The sequence below is a fragment of the Narcine bancroftii genome, chromosome 2 (assembly GCF_036971445.1).
Source record: "Narcine bancroftii isolate sNarBan1 chromosome 2, sNarBan1.hap1, whole genome shotgun sequence".
NCBI lineage: Eukaryota > Metazoa > Chordata > Chondrichthyes > Torpediniformes > Narcinidae > Narcine > Narcine bancroftii.
In genome coordinates this window covers 252,426,190-252,440,617 of record NC_091470.1, presented here as the reverse complement: position 1 = coordinate 252,440,617, position 14,428 = coordinate 252,426,190, and the positions used below count along the sequence as shown (strand labels likewise).

At 39.8% G+C, this 14,428-nt stretch overlaps 1 protein-coding gene across 12 annotated transcripts in view; it reads right to left on the bottom strand.

The window, feature by feature from the left end:
• ofcc1 (orofacial cleft 1 candidate 1) overlaps positions 1 to 14,428 on the bottom strand; it is a 341,671-nt gene that overhangs the window by 278,373 nt on the left and 48,870 nt on the right. For 11 of the 12 annotated variants that reach the window (XR_011352133.1, XM_069920841.1, XM_069920839.1 and 8 more), the window contains 2 exons: positions 12,986 to 13,052; positions 12,487 to 12,663 (listed from right to left, as the gene is read on the bottom strand). Coding sequence is in view for 11 of the 12 variants with exons in the window: in XM_069920841.1 (XP_069776942.1) it covers positions 12,487 to 12,663; positions 12,986 to 13,052 (244 nt within the window). In the remaining variant the exon portion in view is untranslated. The remainder of the gene's footprint in view (positions 1 to 12,486; positions 12,664 to 12,985; positions 13,053 to 14,428) is intronic. The other variant, XM_069920843.1, reaches the window with a different exon arrangement.

The window sequence follows — 14,428 nt, the reverse complement described above, 5'->3', positions numbered from 1 at the left end:
GCAAGTCTTCGGTTGGCATTTGGGCAGTTCACATATTGGAGTTCAGTTACCTCATGCACAAGAGTTCAGGGCGCAAATGTAATATCGTTAGGGTGCTAAACTCTTGCACATACACCAACCGAACTCCAATACTCAAATCCACCACGCATGCTGCAACTGAAGACTCAAGATGGCCGCGCCCAGCCTACAGACCCCAGAACGTCAACTAACAAGGTAAGTATGCACATTTTGGCTCTTATATGCCCTCTATCCCTGTTACAGTTTGGCAAATACAATATAAACAGCATAACTTTCATATTTTTTTTAAACAATGTACACAATTCTGACATACATCCATTCTGAGTAAAGACCAATCCCTCAGACAGAATTACAGTCGTAGATTGGGGAGTACCTGTATACTAATTGGATGAGTCACCACAACACAGTGAGGTAGAGAATTCCAAAGATGAAAAGATTTCTTCTTCACTCTGTCCTGAATGACTGATACCTTACTATAAAATTCTGATAAAGATTCCCTGACTGGCTTCTTTTTCCCACAGATGCTGTTTGACTGGCTGCGTTCTTCCAGCATTTGAATTTCTATTTGAAATTCTAACCTCTGTTACAGGACACCACAATCAAGGGAAACATTATCCTTACATCTACACCTGTCAAGCCCCTCTCTCAATGTACCTAGTGTGATTTAGAAGTAGAAATATCAGTTCAATTAGACAGCAAATCAGATTTTTTTGACTTAAAGAAATCATCCTATTAAATCCTATAAATTAATCAAAATCTACTTAATGCTCATAAATTTTTCTGACAATTTGCAGATATTTGCTCTGAACCAGAGAAATGAAATGGTATGTTACAATAATTGAGACAGAAATTAAAATGTGGGCCAATTTAATTCATTTTTAATATCACGGTTTGCTAAAATGCATCATAAGAGCTCCAAGAAAATGGACAATGAAGACATCACTTTAATTTAAAATATGAAAAGGAACTATCACTTCATTTGATCTAACATATTAATGTCAGATTACTAATGATCGCAGATATCTTCCGATAGCTCGCATATCCAAAGTAAAATTTTGGAAAGGTACTTTTGGTACTAATACCGTTTAGTCGCACTTTTAGTAAGAAAGCAAATCATAGTCCAAAACCATAAAAAGTAGGCTAGACGAGACGAAAAATGGTCATTCCCACCTCATTAAAGTGATTTGAAGAGAATATAATGACAAGAAATTACATACTTAATTCACACTCATCTCCTACGCTGACCTCTGTCCCATACTGCCTTGGGTCTATTCCCTCATACATCTGTAGGTCAAAGTAATTTCTGCAGTATTCATTTCCCGTGGAAAGCACACGAAGGAAGGGTCACTGATTATTAGAAGCACATGAGCCTAAATGTTAATTCTAAAGCTGATACCAGTACGGCATGTCAGCTCCACTACCTTGGAAATTTTAGATTCTGTATTTAATGATTCTCACACATTGACTGTCCCACTTATCAAAAATGGAAAGGTCAGAAAAGACAATCTTTGAAACCAGATCATAACTTGAAGTTCGAGACAAAATCTTAAAACAGTGGGTTGGGGGGGGAGGGGGGGTCAAAATGTTTGGTAGATTTTTAACATTTAGGATTACTGATTTTAAGCTGAATCGATAACTATTCCATGTATTCTGAAAAAATAACCAAGCCACCATTGGGTCTCTCCTCAACTGAATTACAATCAGTCAATCTTATTTCTCTTGATTCTTTCTTTTACAAATAATTCTTTCCGTTGATTCATAAACACTTTAATCAGCTGTGCTTCTGAAGGGAATTTATTCCTAAATTAATTTAACCACCACCATCAAATCTTAGGCTTCAAGTCCAAAAACGTCTTCAAAGTGTGTGCAAAATTGGTTATAAACGAGAGACCAGGATGTTGCATTTAACTCTGGTGATTCCAAGTAGCTTCGTAAACCAGACCGTTTTCTTAGCTTACATTTAGAATAAAATGCCATTCAGCCCATTGAGCCTATGCCTGTCCCTGCAGGAGCAATTACATTCATCTAATTCTCTTTCTCCTTATTTTTCTGTGGCTCTGCAACTTGTTCCCTCTCACATCTTCTTATCAACTCCCCTCTGATTCTTTCTGCCTTAATTTACAGCAGTCATTTACCTCCCAGCACATCTTAGGCACATGGAACGAGCCTGTAGCTCCCTGAGGAAACCCACGCAGTCACAGGGAGAACCTACAAACTCCATTGCCGACAGCAACCAAGGTCAGGATCCGAAACACAGGTAACTGGAGCTGTGAGACAGCAGCCCTAACCACCATTGGAAAGCATTTTAAAACTGAATAAAGCTACTTCATATCTGTGCAACATCCATTATTTTTGTAACTAACTACTGTATATTTTGACCTTTATGACTAAACCGAAATTCTACACCAGTGCAAATTATATAATGAAAGAACTATAATTGAAATCAAATAGTCTGAAACACAAATGATCTGAATTACACATATGCCTGTCTTTCTATATAAATATCACTCCAGTTTAAGATTTCCTATTGTGTCCAATGGGCTCTGATGTTTGACTGCCTGCTGCAGAGATCGCAGCACACCAAACTGCACACTACGAAGCATTTCTCAATCTTATCACGCAGACACAGTTCATGGAGAACAAGATGATGACATCAAGTCATCGTGCTAGTGTCCCATTGTTGCCTAGAGACGTGCAGGAGGCAGAGCCCAGACAAACTCGAATGTCAGGCCAGATGCCCGATCGCACTGAACTGTGCCCATGGTAAGAGTGAAACTGCAAGAGGAAAGAGCACCGCTCTAAAATAATGCCGCCGTTTTTGCAGAGAACTTTCAGTAAAATAAACAGCCGGGGTCAAACAGGCTCTGTCATCATAATTTCTAAAGTCATGACCTCTAAATATTGTACAAAAGCAGGCAGATGTAAACAACCACCACTTTCCACGGCTCAACAGTAGGTTTGAAGGCAAATTGCACCAACTCTGTTATCGAGACTGCTGAATTCTGGACATCAGTCATAAAATACATAACAGCAGTAAATAAGGGTTGTAAAAGTCACTTCACTATCAGAGCTCAATAAAGAAAAACAGAGCAAAAATCCAAATGTTTTTAAATTTCATTTCTATAACTGTCAGCGAGTAACAAGTGCCACTGCCAGGCCGGGCAGCTTGATCCAGCTGGGAACTCCTTCAGATTGTGTTCTAATCAAAAGCTTATGTACTGTAATAACACCACTAAGCTATTACATCTAGCACTGCTGTTCCTCCCTATAGGAAACAGCCTTGGCTGTCTTTGCAACAAAACAAAACAGTCTGCCCTCCCAATGTCAGTCCTCTATGCTTGCCTTCAATTAAAAGGACTCTGATGTCACTGAGTCAATGCAGGGATGGCTTTTCTGAAACAAATACTTAATGTTTTTAAGCATTACTGTGAACCTTTAGTGAAATAAATGAGAATCAAAGAAAATATTTTTTTTGCTATAAATAAAATGCATTTCCTGTTTGCAGCTCTGAAATAGCAGAGTTATTTTTTTTAAATCTAAAAAACCGCAGATGCCAGAAAGATGAAATAAAATAAGAGAATGTGGAAACCCACAGCAGGTCAGCCAACATCTGTGGAATGAGAAACGGTTAACTTGAAATGATTTGATATGAGCATGTAAATACATTGTATAAGTGAACTGAAATTCTTGCGTCACACAGGAGACTGCAAACGCTGGAACCTGAAGCTCAACACAATCTCCTGGAGGAACTTAGTGCATCAAGTAGCATCAGTCAAAGGATAAGAATGGTTGATGCTTCCAGCCAGAACACTTCATCAAGATTTTTACTTACTGCAGCCACGCACGGTATGCAAACAATAATAGTATAATTCCATGAGGCAGGAAAAGGAATATTAAATGGAAAAGAATAGAGAAATTAATATTCACAGTTGCAATCGGATGCAAAGGGAGGCAAGGATGAGAAGAACAAAGGGACTATCTTTGGTAGGTTGAGACCAAATGTATCAGTTGTCAATTATTCATCATTCTATGTCTATGCAATGTGTTGCTATTAGCCAGGCCAATGGCTGTGTTAGTTGGCCAAGAGATCAGAATGTATGGGTGGTAAAAAGAAAAACTGAGCCAGAACGATGACAGGTAAAAATGCCCAGTTCTGATCATGGCAAAAAGAGCAAGTTTCCTGACGTTAAGGAATTTGAATCTGAATGCAGAAATCTCTAAAGTGCCAACATGGATGATGAGGCCCTGTTCCTCACACACACTTTGCTGCATTAATGTAAAACATGACAGCACAGAAACAGTCCTCGGCCCATCTCTGACTCAGGCTTCCTCCTGGGTGTCCATTTGAAATTCTTCCCTTGACCATTTCTGGCAAGGTGTTAGGCTGTTTAACCCGGACAGATATAAAGCCCAGTTAAAAATTTGGAGAAAGAGCAACTTTAAATTACCCTGATGAGGCAATTTTTCACATTTAGCGGGTCAATACTATTTTTTACCAAAATAGCATAGGCCATCTTCATGGACAAGGAAGAGAATAAAACTTAACAGAGGCTGAGTGAGGACCCGACAGAGGTATGCAAAATTATAAACAGCATAGTAAGGAACTTTTCCCCATTAGAGTCCAAAGCATATTAGTTTGAGAGGGCATCTGAGCAAACAAAAATTCAGTCAGAGGATAGTTGTAATCTGGAATACACTGCCTGCGAAAGGTGAAAGTGGGGAGCCATTAAGATGAGGTGGAAGACCTCACAGCCCAATTTGTTAACTAAAGTATGATGACTAATGGCATCAAACTGGCAACAGTCCACCACACCAGGACCAAACTGTCCACCCACACCAAGTTACACAAGCAGCTTAAAGAAGTCTCTGCTGCAGGTTTTCAAGTCAAGACAAGTGAAATTTATTATCATCTGATTGCACAAATACTACCCAATGAAACAGCATTCTCCAGTCCTTGGTGCAAAACATGCAGATACACAACCAGACATAACACACGCGCAGACAAACAATGCAGGACAAGTATTCATATACACAAATAAATAAATAAATAGTGGTCTGTGAATATGAGTGCCTCCGATGTAGAGAGCAGTTCCTTTGGTCATTCAACATTCTCACTGCCCAAAGGAAGAACCTGTTCTTCAACCTGGTGGTCCTGGCTCAGATACTCCTGTATCTCTTTCCCGATGGGAGCAGCTGAAAGATGCTGTGTGTAGGGTGGAACAGGAGCTGGCTGAGCATACAGCCCTGAGGTGAACCATCAGCATGATGGCACTCGATGTTCTGCTACTGACCCAAATAGACTCCAGTCACAGAGAGGAGTGTGGAGTCCCAATGAGGGCATCTTCTCCACTATCCATTGGAAAATGATCATATTAAACACCAAGCTGAAGTCTATTGAGAGCAGCATCATTCTCCATGTGGATCAGAATGGAGTAAAGGGAGAAGGCTATAGCATCATCTGTGGAACAGTTTTTTTTTTCCATAGGTGAATTGAAACGGGTTCAACGTTTCTGGGAGGTGTGCTTTGATGCATTTCATCACCAGACGGTCGAAGCATTTCATAATTCCAGTTCACCTCCCTTTCTAACATCCTACTGCTTTTAATTTGTGTTCATGAAGCAATAGTACTACAGCCAGCATGGCAGGTGTACAGAGGAGAGCATTCTGACTGGTTGCAATACTGTCTGGAGGACAAGAAAAAAACTCGGCCAGTGCCATCACAAGCATCAGACTACACTTCATCGAGGCCAGCTACAAGAGGCGGTGTCTTAAGAAAGCAGGCTCTATCCTCAAGGACTCTCACCACCCAGGTCATGTCATCTTCACACTTCTACAGGAAGATACAGGAACCTGAAGACGAACACCCAGCGGCACAAGGACAGCTTGCGCCCCTCTGCCATCAGATTTCTGAAGGGACAATGAACAGACACGACTTCTCTTTCTCTCATTTTATATTTATTTATTTATTTTTAAACGCAAATTTTATAATAATAAAATTGCAACATAATGCTATCACAAAACAACAAATTTCGTGGCATATTCAAGACAATAAATTCTGACTCTGATGGAGATGACTGAATCATTCCCATCAACCAAGCTTACTGCCTGCAACTGCTGTCAGTAACTGAGATTGATTTTATGCCCAGAATCTGGGCCTGTAACCATTCTCCACTAACTACAGTTTTTCTGAAAATAAAAACTCTTTTTTTTTTAATTGAGAGAAGTTATTGTCGTTTATCTTTCCTCCACTGAAAAGATTATTTTTGGGCAAAGTGACTCTGTTTGTATTCTCTCTGTCTTTTCTGAGGGATGCTTGCTGTACCACCTCCAATTTAATCCACCTCCATAAATAACCTCCTTTTATTGTTTAAAAGAAGAAATGTGGGCTCTGCTGGCAAAGACCAAAATTACTGCCTGTTCCTTATGATCCATGAATTGAATGGCTCTCAGGGTCATTTCAGAACATGGTCCAGTCAAAGGACATGGGGTCACTAATAGGCCAAATTAGATCTCATAAGAATCCAACAGTTTCAGGGTTACCATTACTGGTTTTATTCCAGATTAAATGTCTGATCCTGGTACGAAAGATGTGGTTGCAAAGTTCATCTAGATAAGTTGGTCTTGTTCCCCTTGGAGCAAAGAAGAATGCAAGAATTATCCGCAGTGGTAGCCTCCAACATTTATTAAGCTCATGATGATCTTCTCCATCAGTGCCAGCTGCCATTCCTCAATATATCCTCGATATCCAGAAACATAATGACCTTTGTTTTGAATCAACACAATATCTGAACTGTCATCCAGTTCACCTCATTACCGAGTGGTTAAGGCTCAATTATTCTGTTGAGCCTTCATCACCTTCTCACTTCGCCTGGAGAATTCAAAAATGTTTGTCTCCTTCAGAATAGCCAAACCCAAAGGGATTCAGTACCCCAACAGTGAGCATGCTGACTGGACCACAATCTACAGCAAACACAGAATGTGGCTTGTGGAAAATAATGAAATAAACCATTGGCAATGCTCAGCAAGTCAGGCAGCTTCTGTGAGGAGAGAAACAACACCAACAATTCAATTGATAATGAGTTTTAAACAAGTGCAGAAAAAGGAGGCGGGAAGGGTAGAGAAGAAAAAGGAAGTGAAAGACAAGAGAAATGACAAAAGAGGTCTTGCTTTTCAGTTGCTTTCAGAATATCCCAACTGCTTTAATTTAAAAGTGGGTAATTAAAGTGGGCAAGGTTGAGGGGGTATGATTTGGGTGTGTAGAATTCTGAGGGTTATAGGTAGGGTAGACGACAGGAAGCTTTTGCTCATCCTAGAGGTAGGCAGAGGACATAGATTTAGAGTAAGTGGGAAGAGATGTGGAGGGGAGCTGAAGGGAACCTTTTTTCACCCAGAGTGTGGTGAGTATGTGGAATGCATTGCAGAGAGACTGGTGAAAGTATCTGGACTCATTCTTGAAACCCTTGGCATAGAGTACTGTGGTCCAAGTGCTGGAAGATAGGAATAATACAAATGGTGCCCACTCGTCAGTGTGGATGTAATGTGCTGAAGGGCTTGTTTCCAAGCTGCATTACTCTATGAGTCACTGTTTTAAAGCAGGAAACCCACCAGTCAAATGCGGGCAGGAAACGTCTGCAAACAGCTTTGTGATAAGGATCAAATAATCAGCTTTGTATAGGATATAAATGCTAGTTAGAGGTTTGGATAATTCCAATGTTCTTGTTCAAAATGCCACCCTTAACCCTCACTTCAGGAGACATGTTTAGCCTCAGTTCAATATCTCGCCCAAAAGTGCCACTCTATCAGAACGACACTGGGGCATCTGCACAGATTTCTGTGGTCCAGACACTGAGGACCTGAAACAAAAACTTCCTGCCTCAGAAGTGCTACTGAGTTAAAGGGGACCATCAACCTTCAGTTGCAATGACAGCAGTGTGTGAAAGCTTATGCCAGTGTCAGATGCACACCTAATGACATCACTCCATGCAATATCTGCTGACATCAGCAAATCTAATTAGTTGCTTTTCAAATGACTACAGGCTTCCAAAGTCCACTGAGTTTGTTTAAACGAACAACAATGCTTCCTTCAGCTTTCAGCTCCCAAGGTACTCCTTCAATAGGTGGCTCAGTGGTGACACTTGTGGTGGCTCTCCATTACTGCAGGCATTATTATGCCCACCTCACTGACAAAAGACAAAGGAGGAAAAACCCAACCCCAACCCATCAATTTTCCCTTGCAATCGCTGCAACCGTGTCTGCCTGTCCCGCATCGGACTTGTCAGCCACAAACGAGCCTGCAGCTGACGTGGACATTACCCCTCCATTAATCTTCGTCCGCGAAGCCAAGCCAAAGATTATGGTCATAGAGTCGGTCAGGGACTATCAATGCAGTGCCCTCTCCCAAAGAGTCTTCAGGGAAACCTCATCATGCCTCTTTGATGACAAATGTATACGAGGCTTGGTTTTTCCATGGTTGTTTAAGCTGAGATCTGGAAATAAGGGAACCCTCAATCTTGTTCGCATACCTGGAGTGCACTCTCTGTGGTATTTAAGGTCATGTTGACACTCAATGTCCCCTTCATTCCAAGCAACACCAGCAGATCCCACCATGCCTCTCAATTTCTGCCCACTGCTGTATCAGAAAGACAAATGAATCCAAGCAAGTTTTAAGAAAGAATTTCATCTACTTTGATGTGAGTGATCAGAAAGTTATTCGTATTGGTGTTCACCAGTACTGCTGATTCCCTCCAGGGCAATAAGCCATTGACTTAATAATCCCCACCTGCAAAGGTCTCCACTCTCTTCATGTGCACATCATTATGGGCAATAAATGCTCATTGAAACATTATTTTGGTCATAAATGTGCCTGATTTATGTTGTAATGTTAGACTACCAGTGCAAACAAATGGTCTACAGCTCCTGAGGAGATTAATTCCAATTGTTACAGAAGCTCAGCACTCATACTTCTATGAACTCTATTCTTCATCATGAATTATCAGACCGCTTCAAAAGTTGAGCGATTTTGCCACATTAGCAAAATATTTTTGAACTTGGACCCAAATGTCTGCCGAAGCACTACATCAACCCAACTTGACATAGGAGACGAACAATGTAAAGTGTCAGGTCCAAGGGGTTTGACATGTCGATTCTGAAATCAGATCAAAGCTGTCTTAAGTTGATGAGCTCATCATGGGTGGATGAGGCAGCACCCATGTAGTCATCAATGTAGCAGAGGAAGAGTTGTGGAGCCAGTCGCAGCATCTGTTGACTTTCTTGTTTAGCTCTGCAAGGAGATTGTGACTTTTCACAAGCCTAGAATGTCAATTGTATAAATACAGTCTTGGACTGCTAAGGAATAATGTGGCACTTATTCAATACACCTTTCCTGTGGCAATATTTAACACAGTGCCCTGCTGACCATAACGCACCATCTATTAATCCTTCAGAAATTCATTTTTGTTTCTGAGAATTTGGTTTAAAAAAGAAAAACTATTTGGCAATCAAAAGGATATAACAAAAGCAGCAAAGTTCTTGATCACTGGTAGTGTGAAATCATGGATGGCCTCAGGTCAGTGGAAATGAAGGTGGAGAGAATTGCAACTGGCAGATGTTACTTTTGCACATTTTGCACCAGCAACCAAAGACAATCTTCTCTCTCAGCAGTTTTTTTTTCTTTGTGTTGTTTATCGTAATGCTGATTACAGTTACCATTGAGAGAAACTAAAAGTAAACTGAAAGTTGAGTCTATTTAGCTGAGACAATGGGGGAGGTCTTTCTTCGCCTAGAAATACCCTCATGCCCACAGGCCAGACTACGGTCCAGGGTGGCTCCATACAGTCTCCTGCGAGGACTCGGACGTAGTGCAGCGACTGTCTCAGTGCATCAAACAGAGGCTTAGACTCAGCAGAGTCTTTGAATGTTTGTGATCACCTTTGAAGACTCAGTCATTTCCATTATATCACATGTATCACAAAAATAATCTAAAAATATATATTTTTAAATCATTTCTCATAGAGCACTAAAATAAAATCTACGCACTATAAAAAACTTCTGAAGGCACCTCAAGTAAACAATTATTTGTCTTTCACCCAGCAGCTGATCTCTCCCATCGCCACCCAAAATATTCATTCCCTCCATGCACCTGCTGGCTTTGTAATGGTAAAAGTTGCAGATTTGAAAAGTTCTGTTGGAATCCCCTGGTGAGTAACTGCCGTACATTTTATGGACAGTACACACAGCAGCCATTGTATACTAGTGTTGGGAAGGATAGGGGATGAAGAATGTTTGGCGTGTTAGGATGATAATGGGGGAGTCATTCAAGCAACCGCTGTATCAGTATCTATCTTCCTTTCAATTTACCAGTGTCCTACACAGGTTTCATTCAACAAAAAGCACAGTAACATTACAGCTCCTGCAAAATGAACCAAGGAGGTGAATATTTCAAAGAATGCACATATTGGATATTTTAAAATAAACTCCATAAATTACAAAATTTTATCAAATTCTCTCTTGCTGCAATGAAACACAAAAAAATTCCTGCTAAAGCAACTATAAGATGATTTACATAAACTTAAAATACAGTAAACTTAAAATCTGCACTTAAGTCAGTTGGAATCCATTTGCAGATGAGCTCTGATGATGACATCAGTGACAGTTTCATCTTTCGCTCAACAATCAAAGTGGAAATTTAGTCAATATGTAGATTCATCTGAAAAGCCTGGGCCACATCTGATCTTTCTTCTCTAACTTCTGCCCCATGATAATAATGGTGGAGCCCTTGCAAATTTTCAAGACAAGAGTTTACTGACCAGCCCTGATTTTCCTGTAACTGAGTGGTTACTTAGACATTTTAAGACACTTTGGAATCAACCACATGGCTGTGGGTCTGGGGTCACATATCAGAATCAGGCTTATTGTCATGAACATGTGTCACAAAATGTGTTGTTTTGCGGCAGCAGTTCTGTTCATTACAGGTGCAAAATAATTGCTATAAATTAATTTCCATAAATACACTATTTTAAAAAATATAATTAGTGCAAAAGAAGAGGAAAAAAAAGTGAGGTCGTGTCTTTGGTTCATTTCCCATTCAAAAATTTGATGGTGGATTTGTGTAAAGGCAGCAAATTCCTTTCCCCTGAAGTGAAGGAATTAGGACTTTATATCAACTTGGCATCTGCCTGGTCAGTATTGATGGAATCAGGTCATTTTAAAGTTGAATTCAGTGATATGATAAAATGTTTGTGTTTCTTAAAAAAAATCAAAACAATTTAACCAGGTTCTTAATGACACCATTGCAATGGTTTAAAAGACAACAACTGGAAAAGACGCAGAAACATATTGCAGCAGATCTGCTGTAATTTACTTCAGAGACCTCCACTGGAGCTACGAACAAAACTTCGTATCAGGACTTAATGTTATGCACACACACACACACACACACACAGCAATTTCAAGGGGAGAGTATGGCAATGTAATTCCAATATGATAGATTTACTTTGAATATGCATGGATCAGAGTTAAAGATAATGCGAGATCTTGATGATCACTTCTGAAGGATTATATCTTGCTACTTTTTACTCATTTTGCTTTGAAAGAAGTATGTATGCCCTTTCCATTATTCTACTGCAACACCAACCACTTGATTTGGAACTGACAGCTGTGATGAATACTACACAGATCTTCAAGAAAGCATGTCATCTTGACTACAATGGCAACAAGACTATAAAACTGTGACAAATTTCATAGGCTACAGTCTCTGTTCTTTAAAAGGGAAAGATGTCATGTAAGTGTACTGTAAAATGATTGGCACGATCTGGTCGTTAATGATTATGCTGTGTTTTGTTCAAGCCACCAAAACAAATGCAACATTTAAAAAAGAAATTATAGGTTTCCTTTCTTAAAAAAAATAATTTGCCAGGTAGGCTCTTTATCTAAAGATTTATATAGGCCATCATATAACCTGTCACAGAACAGCATATTTTTCTTTAGAACTTGTAAGCCTGTTTAATCCCATGATTGCACTTTTTAGCACTCAGAGGTGAACATTTTGGCAAAATAATTAAGGGATTTAGCCTGAAAATAAAAGGAAAACTGAGGTAAGCTCTGTGATTAAGGCCCTTTGAAAAGGTGTGTGAAGTTAAATGCAGGCATCTAAAAGAGTGCCCACTTTCATTGCCTCATTCACAGTTCCTTTTTAAAGAATTAGTTTAAGTGGGTGAAGAGAAGGCACTCAAGATCAACTATTCCAAATGGAGCTTTTTCTGCAGGTTTGCGTGCAAAATACGTGCCTGGTTCCAAACGGATTTGCTGTCTATTTTTTTTTGTCTCCCACAATTCACAGAACAGATTTTGAAGAAACATGCTCCAACCCGCAAAGTTGGAATGTAAGGTTTAGACACCGGAATGTGAGGTTTAGACCAAGAACAAAACTGCTGTCAGTCACTTTGAGGTTAATCAAGACTGAAACCTCACCTCTCGCTTGATCATAGATTCGAAGCAGGAGTTTTTGTTGGTGAGCTGCAAGGGTACTATCATGTCTGTCACGTCTAATTTCTTTTTCTGCTGAATTATGATATGCTGAAAGGTTTCTCGCACTGATGTTAAAAGAAGGATTTTCAATGCCTTCTGCTCCAGATCTGATGTCTTTTACTGCAACCATCAAAAAAAAACAGGAAGGTCAGAGTTGCACGTTACATGAAAATACATGCATATGACAACCAGGGAAATATTTTCCATGTAATTCCTTTAACATTCCTTTATCAAATATGCAGACAAACACATCATCCTCGAATGGCACCAAAACACAATTAGGTTAAAATTAAATCTGAAGCTTAAAAAAATAAATGATTAAAATAATTACAAACTGTGCCCTGACATGCAAGAAGAAAATTTAGCCTACAGCCATTTGTCTGTAATTAGTTAATTAATCCTTACACAAATTATGAGCAATAACTCATCAAGCAAAGCTCACCCATCAGAAATTCAGCCGACTTTGATTTCTTCTGCTCAGTTCGCTTTCGAGGCTTGTGCTGAAACTTCTTGGGGGAAATTGTTAAATGAATAAATTAGCTCCAGAATGAAGATCATTTATGATCCACAACTAACATTGCATTTTAAATTCAGGACAACAAGAAAATGTCATTTAATTTACATCTCTGCTAAAGGGTCAAGCAACAAGAGTGGAAAATTTATTGCAAAAATAGCCCCTTCAATAAAATCCTGAAATTTGAATATACAATGAATATTTGAATATTTTCCTTTAACTTATACATGTCAGACGGCTAAAATATAATCATTTGCAACTGTTTCTAACTGTAATCCTAACTTGGATTTCAACTGACTGCTCTATGGCATTTTAGGTTTTGAATCTATTTCTGAGCATCAAGAATTTGCAATTAAGGAATATCATATTTGCTGGTATACAAGGCCACTTCTCCCCCCCCCCTTCAAAAAAATGGCTCAAAAATATCCCCCGGATCTTATATGCAAAGTTGAAATTAGGGTGATATTGGTGAGCAACGCCGACAGTGACAATCGTGGCTGCGTGGCTCACTGATATCACTGCCACCTATTGTTGGGGGCTGATGCCAGGCTGTCGGGCGGTTGGGGGGGGGGGGAGAAGCGGGGTTGTGGGATCAGTGTGGAGGCTGGTGGCAGGTTAACAGTGGGGGTTGGGGCAGTGGGATCAGCGCGGGGACTGACAGCGGCAGTTTGCTTCTATAAAATTATTTCTGCTGCAGCTAAGCTGCTTTTGTTTTCACTTGTAAATTACACCACTGTTATTATTAAAAAGATTTTCCTGTGATCCAAGTTGTATTTTTTTTCTTGCTGCACTGTAGCTACATATTTCTATATTACTAAATGCTTACCTGTAAATACACTAGAAAAGTTATTACTATTTCCTGTTGAAATGTAGGGGGAGGGGTCTTGTCTTATATGCCCATGCATCTCATATCCCATCAAATATGGTACTTCAACCTGGCATTATACAAGTCATGAATGCCTGTTCAATATTCCATCTTTACCTTCAGACCTACTCTAGTTATTTCTGTTACTGCTTTTATACCTGAACAAATTCCAAAAATGTATGCCCTCGACCTGATCATTTTCTTCATTTGCGAGCAAATTTCAACACTTCTAATTAATTAACAGCGTCACTTCGTACACTTAGGACGATAGATTTGAACGAGACAAGCTGTAGCAGATGGGATTACTCACACAAGTCAATGCTCCATGGCCAAACATTATTAGACCATTCGCGTTAACCCCACCATTCCATCATGGGTAATTTTCTATCCTTTTCAACCCCATTCTCCTGCCTTTTCCCCTTAACCCTTGATTCCCTTCTGAATCAAGAACCTTATTGGAGGAAGTCAGGGGAACACAACCCAGTCCTCATTGAGAGCACAGTAGT